Source organism: Eubalaena glacialis, chromosome 6, assembly GCF_028564815.1.
Source record: "Eubalaena glacialis isolate mEubGla1 chromosome 6, mEubGla1.1.hap2.+ XY, whole genome shotgun sequence".
Lineage (NCBI taxonomy): Eukaryota > Metazoa > Chordata > Mammalia > Artiodactyla > Balaenidae > Eubalaena > Eubalaena glacialis.
This window is the reverse complement of record NC_083721.1, coordinates 42,341,547-42,359,790: the sequence shown is the minus strand read 5'-3', so window position 1 is coordinate 42,359,790 and position 18,244 is coordinate 42,341,547. Positions and strand designations below refer to the sequence as shown.

Below are 18,244 nucleotides of genomic sequence, written 5' to 3'. Positions count from 1 at the left end.
TTCCTAAATAGCACTTTGCATTTTCCACAGGCTATCCTTGGAAACAAAACAGATATATTTAGGCAATTTTTGTACAATTTTCTAGGAACAAAAAATTTCCAAATGTATGACCCTCTTTTTTCTGAAAAAAGAGAAGGAAAATTTTCTCACACAAAGGCTCATCATAAATATTCGTGTCCCAAAATGCCATACACCTTAGTAATCTGTGTCTGGCTTGACAAAAGATTAAAGGTATACACAGTGCTTAGAATTTAAAGGCAGCCATATTTTCCTAAATAAAATGCCCAGTTTTAAACTGATCTAGACAAACTGAAGACACTTTAAGCAAAGAAATTAAGGCAACACAGGCTTATACTGTTCACAAATACCTTCCGTCTGTGGAACTGTCACCACAGTTGATTTTAAGGCTACAACTCTGGAGGCAACCATCTCCAAATACACACTTTCTACATTACTTAAAATTTAGAGTCTCTCCTCAACTCACCTATTTTGACCACATCACACAAAAAATGTTAGGTGATCACGCTTAGATCATCTGCATGATGGTAGTAATAATTAAACTGTTTAGTTAGTTCATTCAAGCAATTGATAAATTCAGAAGGGGAAAAAAAAATACTTCAAAACTCTCAATAGTTCCATTGGATACAAATATTAAGCTGTGTTAGTCCATGTATTGAATATACTGATAAGCATAACTTGTCATCAGAAGTACAGGAATTCCTGTTCCCAATAATTCCTCCTGCTCTCTAAGAGAGGCAATGGACAGAAGAATCATGTTCCTTTCAATAGTTTACCAAACTCACCCCATGTGATGGGTAGGAGATCCAGCCCAGCTCCCCCTGAATTGTTTTTGAATCCAGTAGATTGACTAAAAGAAAACACAGATACACAAAAACAGTTAAAAGGAATGAATTCTATTTACCCCTGTTAAGTTAATGTTGTCTGTTGTTGCTGATATAATAATATCAACGTGTTCAAAAAACACGACTCTGCTCATCCTCATTATATGTGTATGATGAGTAGAAGAAGGGAATTACAAAGAAAAGCAACCACAGGGAAAGTTAAGGGATCAAAAGTTTCTGTGACTTTAAACTGTTTGTTTGTTTATATATATATTGTATATTTAATATATTGACAGAATAATTACAGGTTTAAAGAGGACACTATAAAAATACAAAATAGGAAACATTAATGCTAACATGAAATCAAAATAACTGCAAAGACCATTAAATTTAATAAATTGACATGATTTCACTATAAATTAGTTAAGTATGCTTCCATAATGAATCGTATTTCTTTTTGTACATATTTTGATATGGCATCTTCATATTGTCCCTGGCCAAAACCAAACATACTGTAATAAATACTGTATAAATTGTGTACTTATGTAATGAACAAAATGCTTAGCTATCAATTTGAGGAGAAGCCAAAGCAAAAATATGTATTATAATAGCGCCTTGTAAAGCTTTACTTCTTTAAAAAGGGTATTGTTACCCAAAGACTTTAATGATTTCACTCAGAATTTTGTGCTAGTTATAAAAAAAGTCTGATGAATAATAAAATATAACAAGAATGTAGTTGCATTTTGAATACATTATTAAAAGAGAAAGGCAAATAATTTATTTTCAACACAGAGAGTATTAATTTGAAATGGACTAGAAAGTAAAATATAAAAAGATACTTTAAGTTTAATTAATAACAAAGGGCTCATGTTGATTGTCAATCTGTTAAATAATGGAAACTATAGTTTTCCCACATCCTTCTTCTAAGTTAGAAAACAACCCCATGATTGATTAATGGAAGATGTAGAGGAAGTTTACATAAAATATGCAGGTATTATTAACATGAACCAGAGCAGGTGAATCAATAAATATAATAACAGACAGTCATTTTGAAGGGTTCCATATATTCACAAATCAAAACATAATGTTAATACATGCAAAGCACAACATGACCATGTGTTGTCAATAAAGGGCTTCCTGATGCATGAAAAGCACCACCCTTTCTTTAATCATCCCAATTATTTTCTTACAAAGGAAACATAAATCATATAAATGTTAAGAAAAAGAATTATATTTGATTGATGTTAGAATTCTAAATTTTCAAGCACTGCTTTTTGAAAGAAGATATTTGGTTAGCTGGTTAGATGATAAATATACCAGGTGAGTATAAGAAAAATTCCTAATCATTAAGATAAAAAAGATAAAGTTCTCAGAGGAAAAAAAACACATAAACTTAACCTATTACACTGGAATTCCTTAACGATTAAACTTTTTTCCCTCACAATAAATTAATTCCAGTGAGAAGTAATTATATTTAGATAAAAGAAGAAGATAGTTGCTGCATGGATTACATAGTGTAATTTCCATAATGGAATTATTTCCCAGGATATCAGTTTGGAAATTAACAGTATGATTAATTATATTGAAATTATCTCTGGAAAATGATTTTAAAAACTTCTACCAATTAATGTCACAGATAACATTTCAGATTATATAATGTTAAAGAATTTTTGAAAATATGAGAATACATCCTCACCTTTAAAGTATGTTACCAACATTTATTCTGATAAAGACATACCTAGTTCAGTTGTTGGTTCTATCACAGTCAGCAGTTGATTTCTCTGAGTTTTACACAGGATTTGCATTGTAGAATTTACAGGGCCAGTATTCATAAATCACTGGATCACATTTGTAATACCTTCAGGGGTTTAAATGATTCAGTGTTTTTGTATGTATGTAATAATTGAATATGTACTAAATGATGAATATATGTTATCCCACCTGCTAAGATGAATGGTTGATTTAATTTCAGTATTAATAACCAGAGGAAAAAAGTGTTTGAGGCAAGGAAGATATAAATATTTTCTCCACTTAGTAAATTACTCATTGGAATGTAGGTTGTTAACTCAAGAACTATACCCTTAAGTTTTCTCTGATGATAATGATGGGGGGAAAAGGACTGGATTTATCACATCAGCATTTGGCTTCTACTCAAAGGAGAAAAGCTAAACCAAAAAGAATTGTATTGCACTGTCAATTAAAATTGGTATAAGAGATTAATTAAATTTATTTCATTTACTCAGAAATTGAATTTTTAGTGCACTCCATTTAGCATGAATGAGGGAACACACAATTAGCAGCATTATTCATGATTCTGATCCGCTTGTCTATCAAACATAATTAGGTCTGCACTGGTTATCTCACAATGTTGCTGTGATGATCAAATAATATAAATTTAGTTAAAGCCACCTGAGGTTATAACATGCTATACAGATTCAATGTTCTTGTAAACTTAAAATATTATCTAACAACAGTTCCAATACAATTCTTCTGAATTGTATTGAAAATCAACCATCAATATATGGCCTAATAGAGAAGAAAAGTGACATCAAGACACTTTTTAAAAGCACCTATTTGGGGTTTATAAAGTGTTTTTGTTTATAGCCAAATAAGAACAACACAGTCTAAGAATTCTAGCCACTTAAAGTCAATGGTTGCTAGACTGGAATTTGCCAGGATATAAACCTCAAGTCTCCTGTGATCTGTTGTATAGCAATCTTGAGTGCAGCATAATCGAGATAAGAAGAAGAGAAAAGTTAATGGAATTTGAAAGTCAGCCTGCTGAGAGTGATGTCTCTGGATACATTGACTAAATCTAACCTTGCAATGCAATGTCTTAAACCCCACACTGATACAGGCAAGAACATTAGTTACTAATGCTTTCCTCTCCCAAAAACGATGTAGACCTGATCATAGCCTTTCAAGTGGTGCCACTATTCAAATGCCAGGGCAGATAGAATTGTGATGTACAAATATATTGTAGTCTGAGTTTTAATGACACTTTGTAACATGGAATATTTATTTTAATTGCTAAAATTTTTGAGTTCACAATTATGAATTTTAACAAAAATATTAGGAAATTATTCTTAAGGGTAGGTGGGAATATATAAATAGACTAATTCTTTAATGACTGCCTCATGCTAGGTTATTTGCCAAAGATATAAATGTTCTCTTACCAGATTTCATATTCTAATGGTTGATTTCCAAATATGTTCGGTTTGTAACAGAAAATATGTCATTTCATTAATTTCAGAATATTTTCTATTCAAAGAGCTATGTAGCATATATTAACTTCTAAAAGTGATTTAACTTGGACACATTTTGAAGTGTTAGAACTCCACTTGAGATATAAATAGGAGTTTTTGGCAAAAAAAATCACTGTGGGAAGTCTGGATGGATATGGTTCTGGATGTCTTTCACATGCTTTACTCTGTCTAGTCTCACTGCTTTTAAATAGAAAAAAATGTATAAATAGGTGAAGGGGTTTACATTCATGAAAACAGTAAGGGAATCCTCACTCAGTCTCCTTGAATTGGCTTTCAGGTGGGCACTAACACGAGATTTGCTGGTCAGAATGATGTGTGGTGTCTGATGAGAATTAGAAGGCGTAGAATGAAGTAAAGGAATAAGAACAAAGTGTAGGGTAAACTAGCTCATACTGGTTGTAAGTGCTTCTGGAAAGAAGGAACCTTTGCTGTCATTCCTGCCACTGATCTTTACTGTCACTTTTCCTACTTGGTTGAATTATGGATTTAAGATGTTCAGGAGTCTTGTTCTCTCTTCCCTTCTTACCCTCTATGATAATGAAGAGACAGAATCAAATGTCTACTCCTTTGCTCACTGGCATTGACAATGTCAAAAAGAATTGTCTGTGCCAAGAATTTATATACCACCTTCCCTTCTTACTAATAAGAATTCATTAAAATTTTTTAAAGGACTCAGTCATTAAAATCACATTTTGCAAAAAATGTTCTCATTTAGTAAGGACAGATTAAAAACTTTGGGTATAAATTTCTGGAGTTTTACATTTAAAGAATCATTAATACACCAAGATTTTTCAAGAGCATTTCAAAATTCTGATTCATAGTGGCTATCTGTCCACTTAGAAAGACTAAGTGTTAAACAAATATTCACATCTTTTAGATTAAGTGCTGCAAATATACAGACAGTACTAAAATAATTTTTAAAATTAAATGCCACAATTTCTTACTGAAGTGGAAGATCATTTCAATCATTCAATAACATATCTATGCTTTGCGGTAATGCTATAGCTGCATTTAAGAAAACATTTAGAAATGTCAAGGTGAACAGTAGGGTTTAATGGCTAAAGAATTTCAGACTTGTAATAACAGACATGTTTTCTTGTAAAACCTTCAGTTATAAGGTGCTTTTATAACCAAGTGCAAATAACTATGAAACCACTACAGCAGAAAACAAACCCATCCTTTGATTATGTCTTGTTTTTACTAAAAAATAATATTTCCTTTCTTGTTTGTGCCATCACTGTAATTGTCCCAGTCACATTTCTTGTACACTATTTATCTTTATCATTTTCATCACTTTCTGTTATGATGAAAAGAGTAGCTTTGCTCTAGGTTACAGACAGCAGAAGAGTCCTTTAATCTGCTCCTAAGTTATACTTAAATGTTGCAAATAGAAGAAAATGATACAGGAAGTAATACATTTTGATCTCAGTGTTGTAATTCTCTGTATGGTACTCTGGTCAACCATAACATGGAATCAAGAAATCAAGATGTATTTTCTGACAGGAGTCCACCAAAGCTCAGCTTTTCATTTTTACTGTACACACCCAGGTATGCCACAGAGAAGAAATTTAGAGAAGTCAGTTTTATTAATGTACTTATCTATTTCAACATAACTTTTATCTACTAGGATTATATATTCTTAGTTAACAGCTCCTATAGGCTTCCTGTTTATGTTTATTTCTAACTAAACATAATTAAAACATCTTTGTAATAGATCATTAGTATTGTATTTCACAGACTAAAAATTATAAAAATGTTTTAAACTATAAATGAAGTCAACTATAATCTATTAATTTTGGGTAGATAAAACTTCCTGTAATCTATGTTAAATTTTACAGGCATTTTGTGTCATAGAAGTATAAATTTATGATAATTTCTCAATCAAATAACCAAGTAAAATAATTATGTAAAAATTTTTTAAAATGTGTAGTGCTAGACATTTCTGTGAAAAACCTCTTGTTGCATGGTATCAATGGCTTATTTATGGGATACAAGCAGATTTCTGGACAAGGTGGTATACTATCAACTTTTTCTTATTAGCTTTTCTTCCTGGGCAATAATTTTAGATTAACTTCTATACAGGCAGGTCCTAATTAAAGAAGAAACTGTAATTAGCTGCCGCATCTCAATCTTTGCCAACAGCAGGAAGAGGTCGTTGGAATCAAAACATAGTCTTACAGTAAGATGTCTTGTGTTCTCATGACTAGAGCAGCTCAAGGAAATAACAGAAACACAGACCAAAATTCCACTTGAAAACTTGGATACTTTAGTAAATGTTAACTCTGTGTTGTTTCTAAAGTGTTAAAATTTTATATTTTTTTCTTTTTAATCTGAGAAATCTGAAGGTCACTCTGATATTAATACTCGTATGGAGAAAACAGCTATTAAAATATCCCTTGGGAATGTGTTCTTATAACAAAATAATTCTTTCAAATAAATGAGTGGGGATGTTCTACTGTCAATGAGGTTTTACTACATTAACAACCTCAGCTTTGATAATGGTCCCTAGAATAGCAGGTCTCTTTGCTTCTGTGCATTGTCAACCTAGATTATGAATCATTTAGACAAGTGAAATGTGTTTCCCAAAATGTAAGGTACTAAAAGTAGAACACTAATGATTATGTAAACATTGTACTTTTTCAACACATTTTAGCTTTTTAAAGTGTTCTAGAACAGAAAAATTTGTTTATTTCTACTTTGAAAGGACTTTTTTGACAGGTTAAAAAGTGAAAAATGAAAATATATCCTTCAATTTGAAATTATATAAATAATCATTAGGGCAAATAGGTGCTCAAGCATTAGCACATATATTTTGCCTTCACACCGTAAATTCAGGCTGTCTTGGTATATATTTTTTATTATATTGCTTGATTATTAACCTTTGACTACTAAATGTAAGCTACCTGTTTAGTCAGGGTTTGAACAATGGCTATGAAAATGGAATAGAATGTAGAAGGTGGCCTATAAAACAATTCTAATATAGTAGTTATTTTCAAAATAAAAATGTGCTTAGAAGTCCCTTGGATATAAGGATTCAAATTTTAACATAGGGAACAAAAAGTGTAGTGATGAAATTAAATTTCAATTTAAAAACATTCTTTGGACATTTTTATATCACAAAACTTTTTTTTAATTTTAAAAGAAGCATAATGCAGAATAAATTGGTTTAAATTTCTGGAAAATTAAAATCAGGATATAGCTTTGACTTCATCATATTCTAGAGGATATCTACACCTAGACTTTATGTCATACACCATGACTGTTGTCTACAGACATACACACACACACATATAAACAAACTCTTCAATGTATAAATATGGGTCTTTATAAAGGCCCACAAAGGATCCAGTGAAGTGCCACATGCCTATCAGTTTAATTCAAAACCCTAGCCCTTTATTTTTCATATTAGGAGCATAGTGTCAAAGGAAAGTATCAAACTATTAGTGCTGTGGTGGTCAGGAAACTTCATTTATCACTGCAAGAGAATGCAGAATTCAGACAAATCTCAGTGTTTTTTCTTGGTAGTGTAGTCATAATATGAATAGCACCTATAGAAGCTTCTATTTTGGGATGGTCTTTTTTGAAATTCAATCATGTGCATTTCCAATACACACACGTGTGTGCATGTATATGTTCACACAGAATTTACATTGAGCTTAGATATGTGTTTATTAAAATAGCTATTTCTGAATGGTTCTTTCAAAAGTGCTTTTTACTTGTATATGTATTTATTATGCATTCATTCAAATTATTTATAAAGTTTTCTAGATATATGCAGTAAAAAAAAATCTGGGTTATAATTATCCCTATCACAGGAAATTAGGCAAATCATTTAGTCTTCTCCCTTTGTTTTTACTAATTTACTGTTGTTATTACTAACTTTATCTTTTTAAAAAAATCTTCCTTATATTCCAGGGACTCTGTTTTAGGAAGCTAATCTTCTGTAAAGATTCATAATGCACTTTTTATAACTTTCACGTCTATGTTAAAAGTTTTTTTATGTAAGTATTCATTTTGTAGTCACCTGTCCCAACTAAGCTGTTATCTTCAAGGCCTTTCAACATGTCGATAACCTTCTTTTCCAAAATCCAGTAACTGATTCTCAGGTGTGCACTGTTTGGTAAATAAACCAAATTATTGCACTATGAAGGATGAGTTAATTTTTTTCTTAACATTTTTCTTAATTCATTTTAATGTTTTTTAAATTTATGCCTTTAAAATTAAATGTAGAGTTCTAATGTTTTCACTAGGGCTAGGGTAGTAAAACTTAAGTTTCCAAAGGATCACCTTTGGAAAGGAAAATTTAAAGGGAATGGTTCAGTTACGTAAGGGGACAATACTGTTGGTCACACACATGCACACACACACACATACATACACACACTCACACACAGTGTTGCACGTAGACTTTTCCTCAGAGTGCTGTTCTGCTTAACCAGAGGATTATTTAGACAATCTGCAAGGAATCGATTGGAAATCAGCTTCCCAGCCTAACTTCTCAGTGTGAAGATTGCTATCATATGCAACAAAAAAACATACCTTTCTAAAATCCATAGAATTTTATTTATTGCTAAATTACGTTTGAAAATCAAGAAATAAAGTATATGTTAACTACTAACAAGCTGTTCTCTGTTTCCCATACTCATTCTGAGATAGATAGGGAATGCCTAAATTTCATATTAATTAGAAACCAACTAACTTTATCACTGGAGAAAAATAAATTTTAAAGTCTCATTTTTTATCAAGGGAGGGGGCGGGGGTGGGGGGGGAAATGGGTGTTATTTTTATACTGGACTTGCAGAGTTTATTGATCTATCTTTATTATTTGAAAGACGATAAATTAACCTCCCCTTAGTGAATATACAGAAAATTCAAGATGAAACCATTTTCATGTTGATTAAGTAGACTTATCAGCAATAAAATTAACCCAGGCTTCTCCCCTCGCTCCAGTCCCCACTGGGTAATCTGTCAAGAATTTTTGTCTTAAGACAAGAGGCATTTCAGTTTGGAGACTTTGAAGTCACGTTTACATTTTCTTGACTTGAGAGAGCTCTGCAAAATCATATATGAACTAGAACATTAAATAGTAGGGAAAACAGTTGTTGATTCTAATCCATCACAAGTGAGAAAACAAAAGTTTGTTGCTAAGCCTTCGCTTTTGCTCATGGAAAATGTGCCAGTAGCTTGAGTGGTTAGAAAACTCATTGGGAACCTAAAGGATAACATGTTTGAAAACTTTTTTTCTCATGTTGCAGAGAAGAAAGCAAGGTACTGAAAGCAGCTTTCTGATTTGAAAGCCTGATGTCATCAATATGCTATTTTTGCTCTTTGCCAGGTTAACAGAATTTATTGCAGCAATTAATGCAAAACATATGTGCTGAAACACCCACGTGAAAAATATAATTGCCCCCAACTTAATTTGCTACCTTTCAAAACCCTGTTTTAGCTACCTTTTCTCAATGCCTCCACTTAGAGTACAAGTGTTTTTATGAAAGAGGATATGTCTTTATAATTTATTTTCTCATCTTAAGTAATATATAAATTATCTTTTAAATAGGGGAAAGTTTCCATAGAAATTAAAGTCTACTTTTTAGGCCAAGTTCTACTTCCACCCATTACTGACCTTTATGACAATTCCAATAGTTAATTCACACTTCATTTTTATTATATAAAACTAAAAAAAAAATCACATCCAGGTTATATTGATAATTGCCTCACAATCTCTGTGTATGGAATTCTTGACAAGAATCTTTCCAGGGTGAGGAAAGGAGTGTCTGAGTGTCAGGAAAGGAAGACAGAGGTAAGAATGCATGAAGAAAACACATCACAGATCACATCTTTTATTCCTCTATCCACATCAAATTTTTTTTAATTCTTAGTGAGTCCCCAACCTGTGCAGATAATCATACTTTATGAGGGTAAACACTGCAGATTCAAAGTACTCTTTGAAGTACTTTTTTGAAAGCACTTTGAAGTCTGATTTTTCACTCCAATACTGAGTATTTCTAAGATTTTTTTTTGCGAGTCAACAAGACACATTAGTATAGTCAGTAGGATTGAGGTTGAGAAGCTAGTGCTTTTCCTGAATAGGAGACCTCCTTAATTTACAGGCATTTGTGTACAGGAGAAAACATATGAGGTTAAAATCAGAAGACAGACAAGAGAGGGCCAGGCTCAGTTACTACTTTATTACGATGAGTTTACTTAATTTCCTCAGTTGTAAAATGGGAGATGTCATAATACCTACTTTAGGGCGGCTTTAAGATTAAATGAGGTCCAGTAAGTACTCAACGACAATGTGAGGGAAAAATCTTTCCAACCAGTGGAACTCTGTGTAATTGTTATCTGATTACTGGGCATGACACTGAAGCCATATTTAGTCTTGGAATGCCCTGGATTCACCAATTCTATCTTTTATGGAAAACACTAAAATTTTGATGACCACACGAACATCAGCATCATACAACTACTAACCTACCTCGGTAATACCGCTCCCAGAAACCCTTCCTGGCCCATTCCAGGTTTACTCCCAAAATCAGAAGAGGGAAAATCCTGTATTAATAAAAAAAACGGTGCCAATCAAATATGGGGCTGTGGGGAAAACAGACAACTTTCGATTGTGCACGGGGTGGGGAGGGGGTTTGTAGAACATGCCCCTTAGCTCTCCCGAGGGACCTAACAGGTGGCATCAGTAGATGGTCTTAAAGAAAACTAAAAAAAAAAAAAAAAGTTCTTCATTTTCGTCTGGAGAGACATCTTTTGAAAATTCAAGAAATAGCAAAGGGGTCGGGAAACACAGCAGCAAGCAGGACAATGGACGTCTCAGGCTCGTCCCAACCGAGCGGGCCGGGTACGAGGCGCTTTCCCAACTCTACAGGGAATTCTGTGAACCCTGGAGAACCCTGTCCCCCTCCTGCACCTGTCACCTCGCGGGGCCGGAAGTTAGGAGGACAGACCGCGCCAACTATAGACGCCAAGCTGCAAAGACTGCCTGCTATGGAGGGAGGTGGGGAGTTGAGGGTGGGGGCGACAGAGACCTCGGGTCAGAGCCCGTTGTGAAAGTTGGGACTTGCCTGGCGCGTCCGAGCCGCTCGCGCTCTCCCCAGGTAAGGAGAGTCCAGGTGCTGCGGAGGACGCCGCCTCTCCGAGCGCCAGCAGCTCCGTGGCCGCAGGCAGAGGGCGCACGTTTGCCTCTGGCCCGCCCCGCCTACGCCCGGCGCTAGTTTCCGCCGAACTTGGCGCCCTCGCGCTCCCCTGGCTCCAGCCTCCGCCCCGGCAGAGAGCGCCCGGCGCCGGCCGCCGGCAAGAAGGCGGCCGCCGCAGGGGCTCCGCGCGTGCTCGCCGCCCGCCGCCCGCGGGAGGCCGCGCTGGCTCGCAGCGCCCGGGCAGCGCGCTTTGGCCGCCAGGCTCGGAGACGCTCGCGCACAAAGAACCACCGAACCCCGAGGGCTGAGCTGAGCTGGGGGACGTGGACCCGGAGATGGGCTTTTCTGATCCGATCTTGAATCCGATGAGGAGTGAAAAGTAGTGAATTGTTGGTAGACTCCGTTTTCCCGCCGCACCTATGAGCCTGGTCCCGGCGGCGGAGGAGAGTTTGAGGTTAAGATGCCCTGGTGGTGGGTGTGGTGGCCGCGAGGGCGCCTGCTCAACCCTCGGTTGCCACATCCCTGGAATTCCCCGTAAAGCTCTGTTTCGTGCTAAAATTTCTCAGGGCACACTTTTGGAATTTAATCAATATTGCATTATCAAATGTGGGAGGTGTGATGCGAAGGAAGAGAAGCGCCATCATACCTCCTGTGGCCGCCCCAGTTCATGGCTAAGGTTATTCACAACAGTTTATTTGTACAGTGCTGCCACTTGTTTTCCCCCTCAATCCTCGCCTATTATTCTGACTTCACCATGTTGGTTTGGATTATGTGGATTTTCACCCTCTGCTTTGACTGGAACAGCAGGACATGGTTTAAAAATGAAGGGAGGGAGGGGGTTCCCCACTCAGGGCTTCCAGTTTAATAACATCACTCCAAGTTGGAGGCTTTACTGCTGAACTGGTTTTGATTCCATCCATCCTCCACAGGCATACGCCCAGGCTTCCAAAGGGGTTTGGCTTACACTCTCAAAACTTTCCTAGACAAAATATTTTCTTCAGGGGAAAAATCAAAAGCGTGTAAACTTGAGAGGAGAAACAAAAGCACGCAACGCCCCCCAAACCCGCACCCCGCCCCAAACACACACCCTTTTGTGTGTGTGTGTGCAGGTTTTTAGAGATCTACTAAAAATTGATTAGCCAGATGTTTGACGTGATAAATATTTTTCTTTTAAGCAAAAGACAAATATTATCATTGGTTTTAGAATCTTTGCATTTCTCTATCTCTCCATCTTTCTAAACGACTTTTTATTTTCTTTTCTCTTGCAAAGACGTTTTTTCTCTTCGTAATCCACCACCTTTTTTTTTTTTTTTTTTAATTTCACATAAAGCTGGTAGGAGGCAAACTAAAACTTGCTGACTTTCAGACTTTTCCAGGAGGAAAACGTCTGCCAGATTCCAAGAACTACCTGATTCTAGGGAGCTGGTAACAGACACAGAGAGTGAAATCAAGGGGTGCACATGTGCCCACACCCTGATTTCCAGGAGGGGTGTCTGCCTAGATTGATTTGTGTCTTGGAATCCTTTGCATTTTATAAACGTCCAAGAATGTTTTTATTTCTAAAGTCATTACAGAAGAATTAAGGTTTTCAAATTTCTTAGAAATAAATTTCGAATCCTGGTTTTCAGTATACCTGGATGAATAATATAATGAACGTTTTACACCACCAGTCATCCCTTTATTTGAAAAATCTGTGGAAAGCTACTTGTGCACTTGGTAAAAGCCCTGCTCTGACCCTCCCTGGTGATAAAATCCAGATCTCTGAAAACAGAATCAAAAAGGGGGCACCTGCATCTATTTTTCTAAATCTTTTATTAAACAGGAATTAAAAGAACAAGATTTATTAAAAGTTTTAAAGACAAGTGTGTAAAAAATAAAGTTGAGGATCTTCACAGAAAATGATTTGCAAAACAGTGTTTTTCCAAGAAATACATATTTCTCCTTCCATCTAGTATTTATGCCAAACAAAATCATTGGAAAATGACTAAAATCAAAGGTAACCCACATCACAGATCTCCTAGTAAGTAAATGTCTGTAAGAACTTATTGAGTTTTGATGATTTGTGGAAAGTTTTATTAATATTTTCTTGAAGATTTTATGACTTGGAGAATGTAACTCTCAAGAACAGTTCTTGCTGTTTCCATTTGTGTTGAAGTTAGTAAATCAAATATCCTGTGGAAATATGTTTTGCCTCTAAAAATCCTTTGCATATGTAACTGATTATTTGATGTTTAAAAATTGCATATATTTTATTTCAGAAAAAAATCCAGAGTTTCAGAAACAATTTTAACATTTAGGGATCTTCATAAAGAAAGTTATTTTGAGAAACTATTAAAAGTGAAGGACTCTTAAAGAACACACCAAAATTTGAATATTAAAATGTGGATAATATACAGACACGATAAAGAATCTTATTAAGTCTTTTCTTTAAAGATAATAAGTTTCTTATGAGTCAAGGTGAAACTACTAAATTGTTTATAAAAGCAAAGAGTAAACCATAATTGTATTCAAGTAATAAAAATCTTCACATGAAACTCCCTAAATCTACTACACAATGTTAAAAAAAAACCTTTAAGTTCTGATTGTACACAACGTTTTGTTTAAAATGTTTGTGTTCATTTTATGTACTTTTCATTGTAGCTCCCAATTACTAGTGTTTCATGGGAAAGACAACTTTATATAAAATGCAACCATAATCTTCCACGGGGTAATGTTGTTTTGTTATATGTAGTTTCCCTTTTATGGTTCCAGTTGCTTCTGAGTTATAAACATATTCAATTGACTTTATATCTTGAAATGGGTAGAAAAATCATATTAACTACAGTACCAATAATAAGAAAGTATAAAATTGAATCTGTTCGTAGTTACGATGAAGCTGGTTTGTCCTTATAAATCTATTGTTATTGCAAGAATATTTACTATTTAAGAGTTTTTAATTTCTCATTTATAACAAGGACAAGAATGGTGTGATATATAAAACATAAGAGTAAGGAGAATGGGGTGTCAAAGTGGACATTTCCCCACTTGAATTATTATTATCAATATTAGTCTTTAGGAAGATATAGATTCAGAATGAATTAATTTCATGATAGATTTTGAGAGGTTGCAAGAAGTTTCTTTCCGGCACAATCAAAATATTATCGTAGCAATTCAGGTTGTCAGTAAAAGCTTAAACAAATTTGCTGATAATCCTGTTAATGACCTAGGTCAAGTGTTAACTGTTGTGGGTTATAAAATAGTGAAATTAAGGTTTCTCCTACCTCCAGGCAAATAGCAAAGTTATAACTGTTGGGGGGAAGTAGGGGCGAGCTATTAGGAAAGCTATTAAATTACAAAAATGTATAATGCATTCAATTATTTAGTCTAGAATGATAAAATGCTATTAAAAGCAAATGTAAACTCTCTTTAAAAAAAACTATAAAGGTGATATGACAGCTTAGTTCTCTATTAACATTTCAACCACAATGTATTATTATTTGAGGATAAGTGTTTATACATAAAAATGATGCCAAGTCATACTGATTTTTAAAAAGGGAAAAATCTATTATTTAAATGTTTATTGTCTCCATCATTTGCTTAATATTCAAAGGGAAGCATACAGTGTTCATCTCTAAGTTTTACTTTTAAGCTTTAAACGATCACATAGTATCCTTTTGTGCTTAAGTGACTTACGTTCAGTGAAATACATTTCATATAGTGTGCCTACCACTCCAATAAAAGTCTCCCAAAAAAAGTAGTATATATATGAAGATTGAATTTTATTCACTTTAATTTTGAAAACTGGTTTCCAGTGTAAAGGACTCTATAGGTAAATGTTAATCTAAATTACAAACACTTTTGGATAGAAAAATGATTTAGTATATTATGTACTGATGAATAAGCAGTGCATTCTGCCTCAGAAAGCTTCAAATGTAGAAGTGTCTAAAGAGATTACTTTATCCACTGCTAAAAGAGATTAAACAAACAACAGTCAATTCTTTACTTTATATCCAGTTTTAACCTCTTTGTAAAGTTATTTTTATTTAACATTCTCATCATCCATCTGGGATGGGAACAGGGAGCAAATATATAAACTTTTCTAATAATACATAATGTAACAATCCTATTTTGTCATGAAAAGTAGTTGATTTCCCATGGAAGTCTTTTCTTAGTGTGTCATGTAAACAGACCTGGTAAGATTTTAATAAAGTTCCCTTCAGCTTTTGTAAAGTTTCTATTTAAGTATATAGGCCAATTCTTGATTTAAATAATCATCAAAATTATAAATAATTATCATCAAAGAAGCCAGTCATAGAAAGTATCATCTGGAATCATTTTCTTGAAGGCATATTAGAAAGTTATCTGTAACCGGATTAATAAAAGCAAAGTTCATACTAAACTTTTTTTCTAAGTATTTTTCTCTTATCATGAACCCATGGCATTTCAAAATTGAAATTTGATTATCAATTCTCAAATTTAAAAAAAAAGTCACACAATGGCACATTTCCTAGCAATTAAATCAGTGGTTAGGTTTTTGTTCTCTTTTAGTTCTATCATGACTATCTTCATAATAGATTGCAAAATAAATTCTAGTAAATTTCTAGTAAATTTTCTATAGTGTTGAAATATAATTTTTAACATATCATTTTAAATACAACCTAGTATTTTGTATTTCAGTTCTCAAAATTTATATTAGAAACCTTTATTAATGAGATTCATTTTATCATTATTCCTTCCACCCAATATATGAATTTTCATAAGCATTGCTTTTTATTCAAATGACATTGTTAGAAGAATTGCATAGAAATCTTGGCACATACTTGGATTTTTCACTTTTCATGTTGTTCAACTCTACTACTATGTCCCAAGCTATTGCATTAATATTTGAAATCTTACTCAAGTATTACCCAAGTTAAATCATTCATTTTACATTTTGTTTCAAAGCTTCCCTTCATGACCTCAGAAGAGAAAGGAGACTACCATAGGACGTGATCTGGAAAGAATAATCCCACAAACAATGGATAGATAAACTTTTGCCCAAGCAAATTAAATGTAATTATGTGAGGTTTCTGAATATATTCACCTTTTTATATACATATTGTCAATGTGTATCTGCCTGTATAATAATATGCATTATATACCCAAATATACATAAGGTGTGGCTTAAAAGCAACTTGCATTTGATAATTCCTATTTCATTAAATTAATATTCATTAATTTTATGTAAGTGTCAATAAGTTTAAAAGGTCTTTTTTTCTCTTGCAATTTACTGAAAGGTTACGTTTTGCACACAAATAATGACTCTCATTAATGACTCACTATATCCCTGTGCATTATTAATTCACTACAATCCATTATCTAAATAGTTTATAAATATTCCATCTGGAGAAATACAATTTATCATAGCAATATGGGAATAATATTAGTGTTTTCTACTATTATCAATACTTTAATATTTTCAAAGAAACAAAAAGAATAAACACTAATTTTAACATACTTATATGTTACTCATTATACAGATAACTACGCTTGCCTTTCATTCATAAAAAATGATTGACCATTACTTTCAAATAAACATTTTAATTTGATTTGTAAAAAAAGTCACTTGAAGGTAAGATAATTTCTTGATCCTTTTATTTTAGAATTTTTAATTTCCCAATAAAAAAAGACAAAAAATTTAATGAAATCTGCCAAGTTGATAAAAGCAGTCACTAAGGAAAGAATGAAATTAAACTGCTCTACTAGCAGTGAAAGTAGGTCACCAAATATGAGAGGCAGTTTTTATATTTAATTAAAAAGTTTCTAAATATTTTTGAGTTTTTACTTGTGTTTTTAAAAAATAATATATACAATATACAATGGTACTGGCTTGCCAATATATTTTTTAGTTAGTGACATAACATAAAATGTAGCATTTGCACATCAACTTCTCAGTATTGCTAAATTGCTAAATATTATTGTTATAAGTTCAAAATGATTAAGAGGAAATCAAAGTTGTAAGTGTTGCTTGAAAGCAATCAATTATTCAGAAAAGTTTTTCTTAAGAGTTAGCGATTATATTCACAAATCATTAGGAATAGATCATAAAAGGTATACAGGAAAAAGGCAATGTCTCTATTAAGCACAAAATCTTATAGGAAACATTGGTGTCCTTAATATTAGGTTTGCACTTTAATCCATTGAAAAGGGATGAATGCCCATTAGGAGGAAAATAAATAACCCAGCACTAAGGAAATACCCTTTGCTGCATATGAACATTCTTTCTTAATTTGCTGTTCAGTTATTTACTACACCTACTCAGGAGTTTTCACTATTCATTAAATACATTCTCCTATTCGTATATAAGCCCTTAAACAAAGAAAATCCAATCTCAGCTTATTGTAATTCCTGCAAATATTACTTATGTTAACGTGGCATATGCTGCTCATTAGAACCTGTACCACAGAGCAAACCACCGCCTGGCGGGATACACATCACTTCAATACAGCAGTTGCAACATAAACACACACACACTCACACACAGACACACACACACACACACACACATCTCCGCTTCAACAAACTCTGATTTCGCTTTAGCCCATTCTTAAATGCCATGATCCTAAGTTGGAACAACCTGTCATTACCTTTAAACATACTAAAGAATCTAGAGAGGAGGGTGGAATATTCTTTTAAACTTCTCAGAGTACTACATGGTCATAATTAGGAAATAAAATACTGCCATGACTATTTGGCAATTAACATACCGGGTTGTAAAACTGGAGGATTTTTCTTTCTTTCTGCTTAAAATCGGCAAACAAGATAATTGCTTGAATTGGTATCAGATTTAAAACACATTTTAGGTTTAGGCAATCCAAAATTATCTCTTAGAGTGTTTTAGAAGACAGCCGAAAATAAAAGCACCTCTTTAGTTTACTCTGAGAGCAAACTGCTTTATTCGGAGGGACCTCGACGACCTGAAAAGGCTTCGGTGAGAACGTGCTTGGAAGAGCGTTAGCCCCGCGGGGCAGGG

At 33.8% G+C, this 18,244-nt stretch overlaps 1 protein-coding gene across 2 annotated transcripts in view; it reads right to left on the bottom strand.

The window, feature by feature from the left end:
- EPHA3 (EPH receptor A3) overlaps nt 1-18,244 on the bottom strand; it is a 359,795-nt gene that overhangs the window by 341,436 nt on the left and 115 nt on the right. For both annotated transcript variants that reach the window (XM_061192991.1, XM_061192992.1), the window contains exon 2: nt 804-868. In XM_061192991.1, the coding sequence (XP_061048974.1) occupies nt 804-868 (65 nt within the window). The remainder of the gene's footprint in view (nt 1-803; nt 869-18,244) is intronic.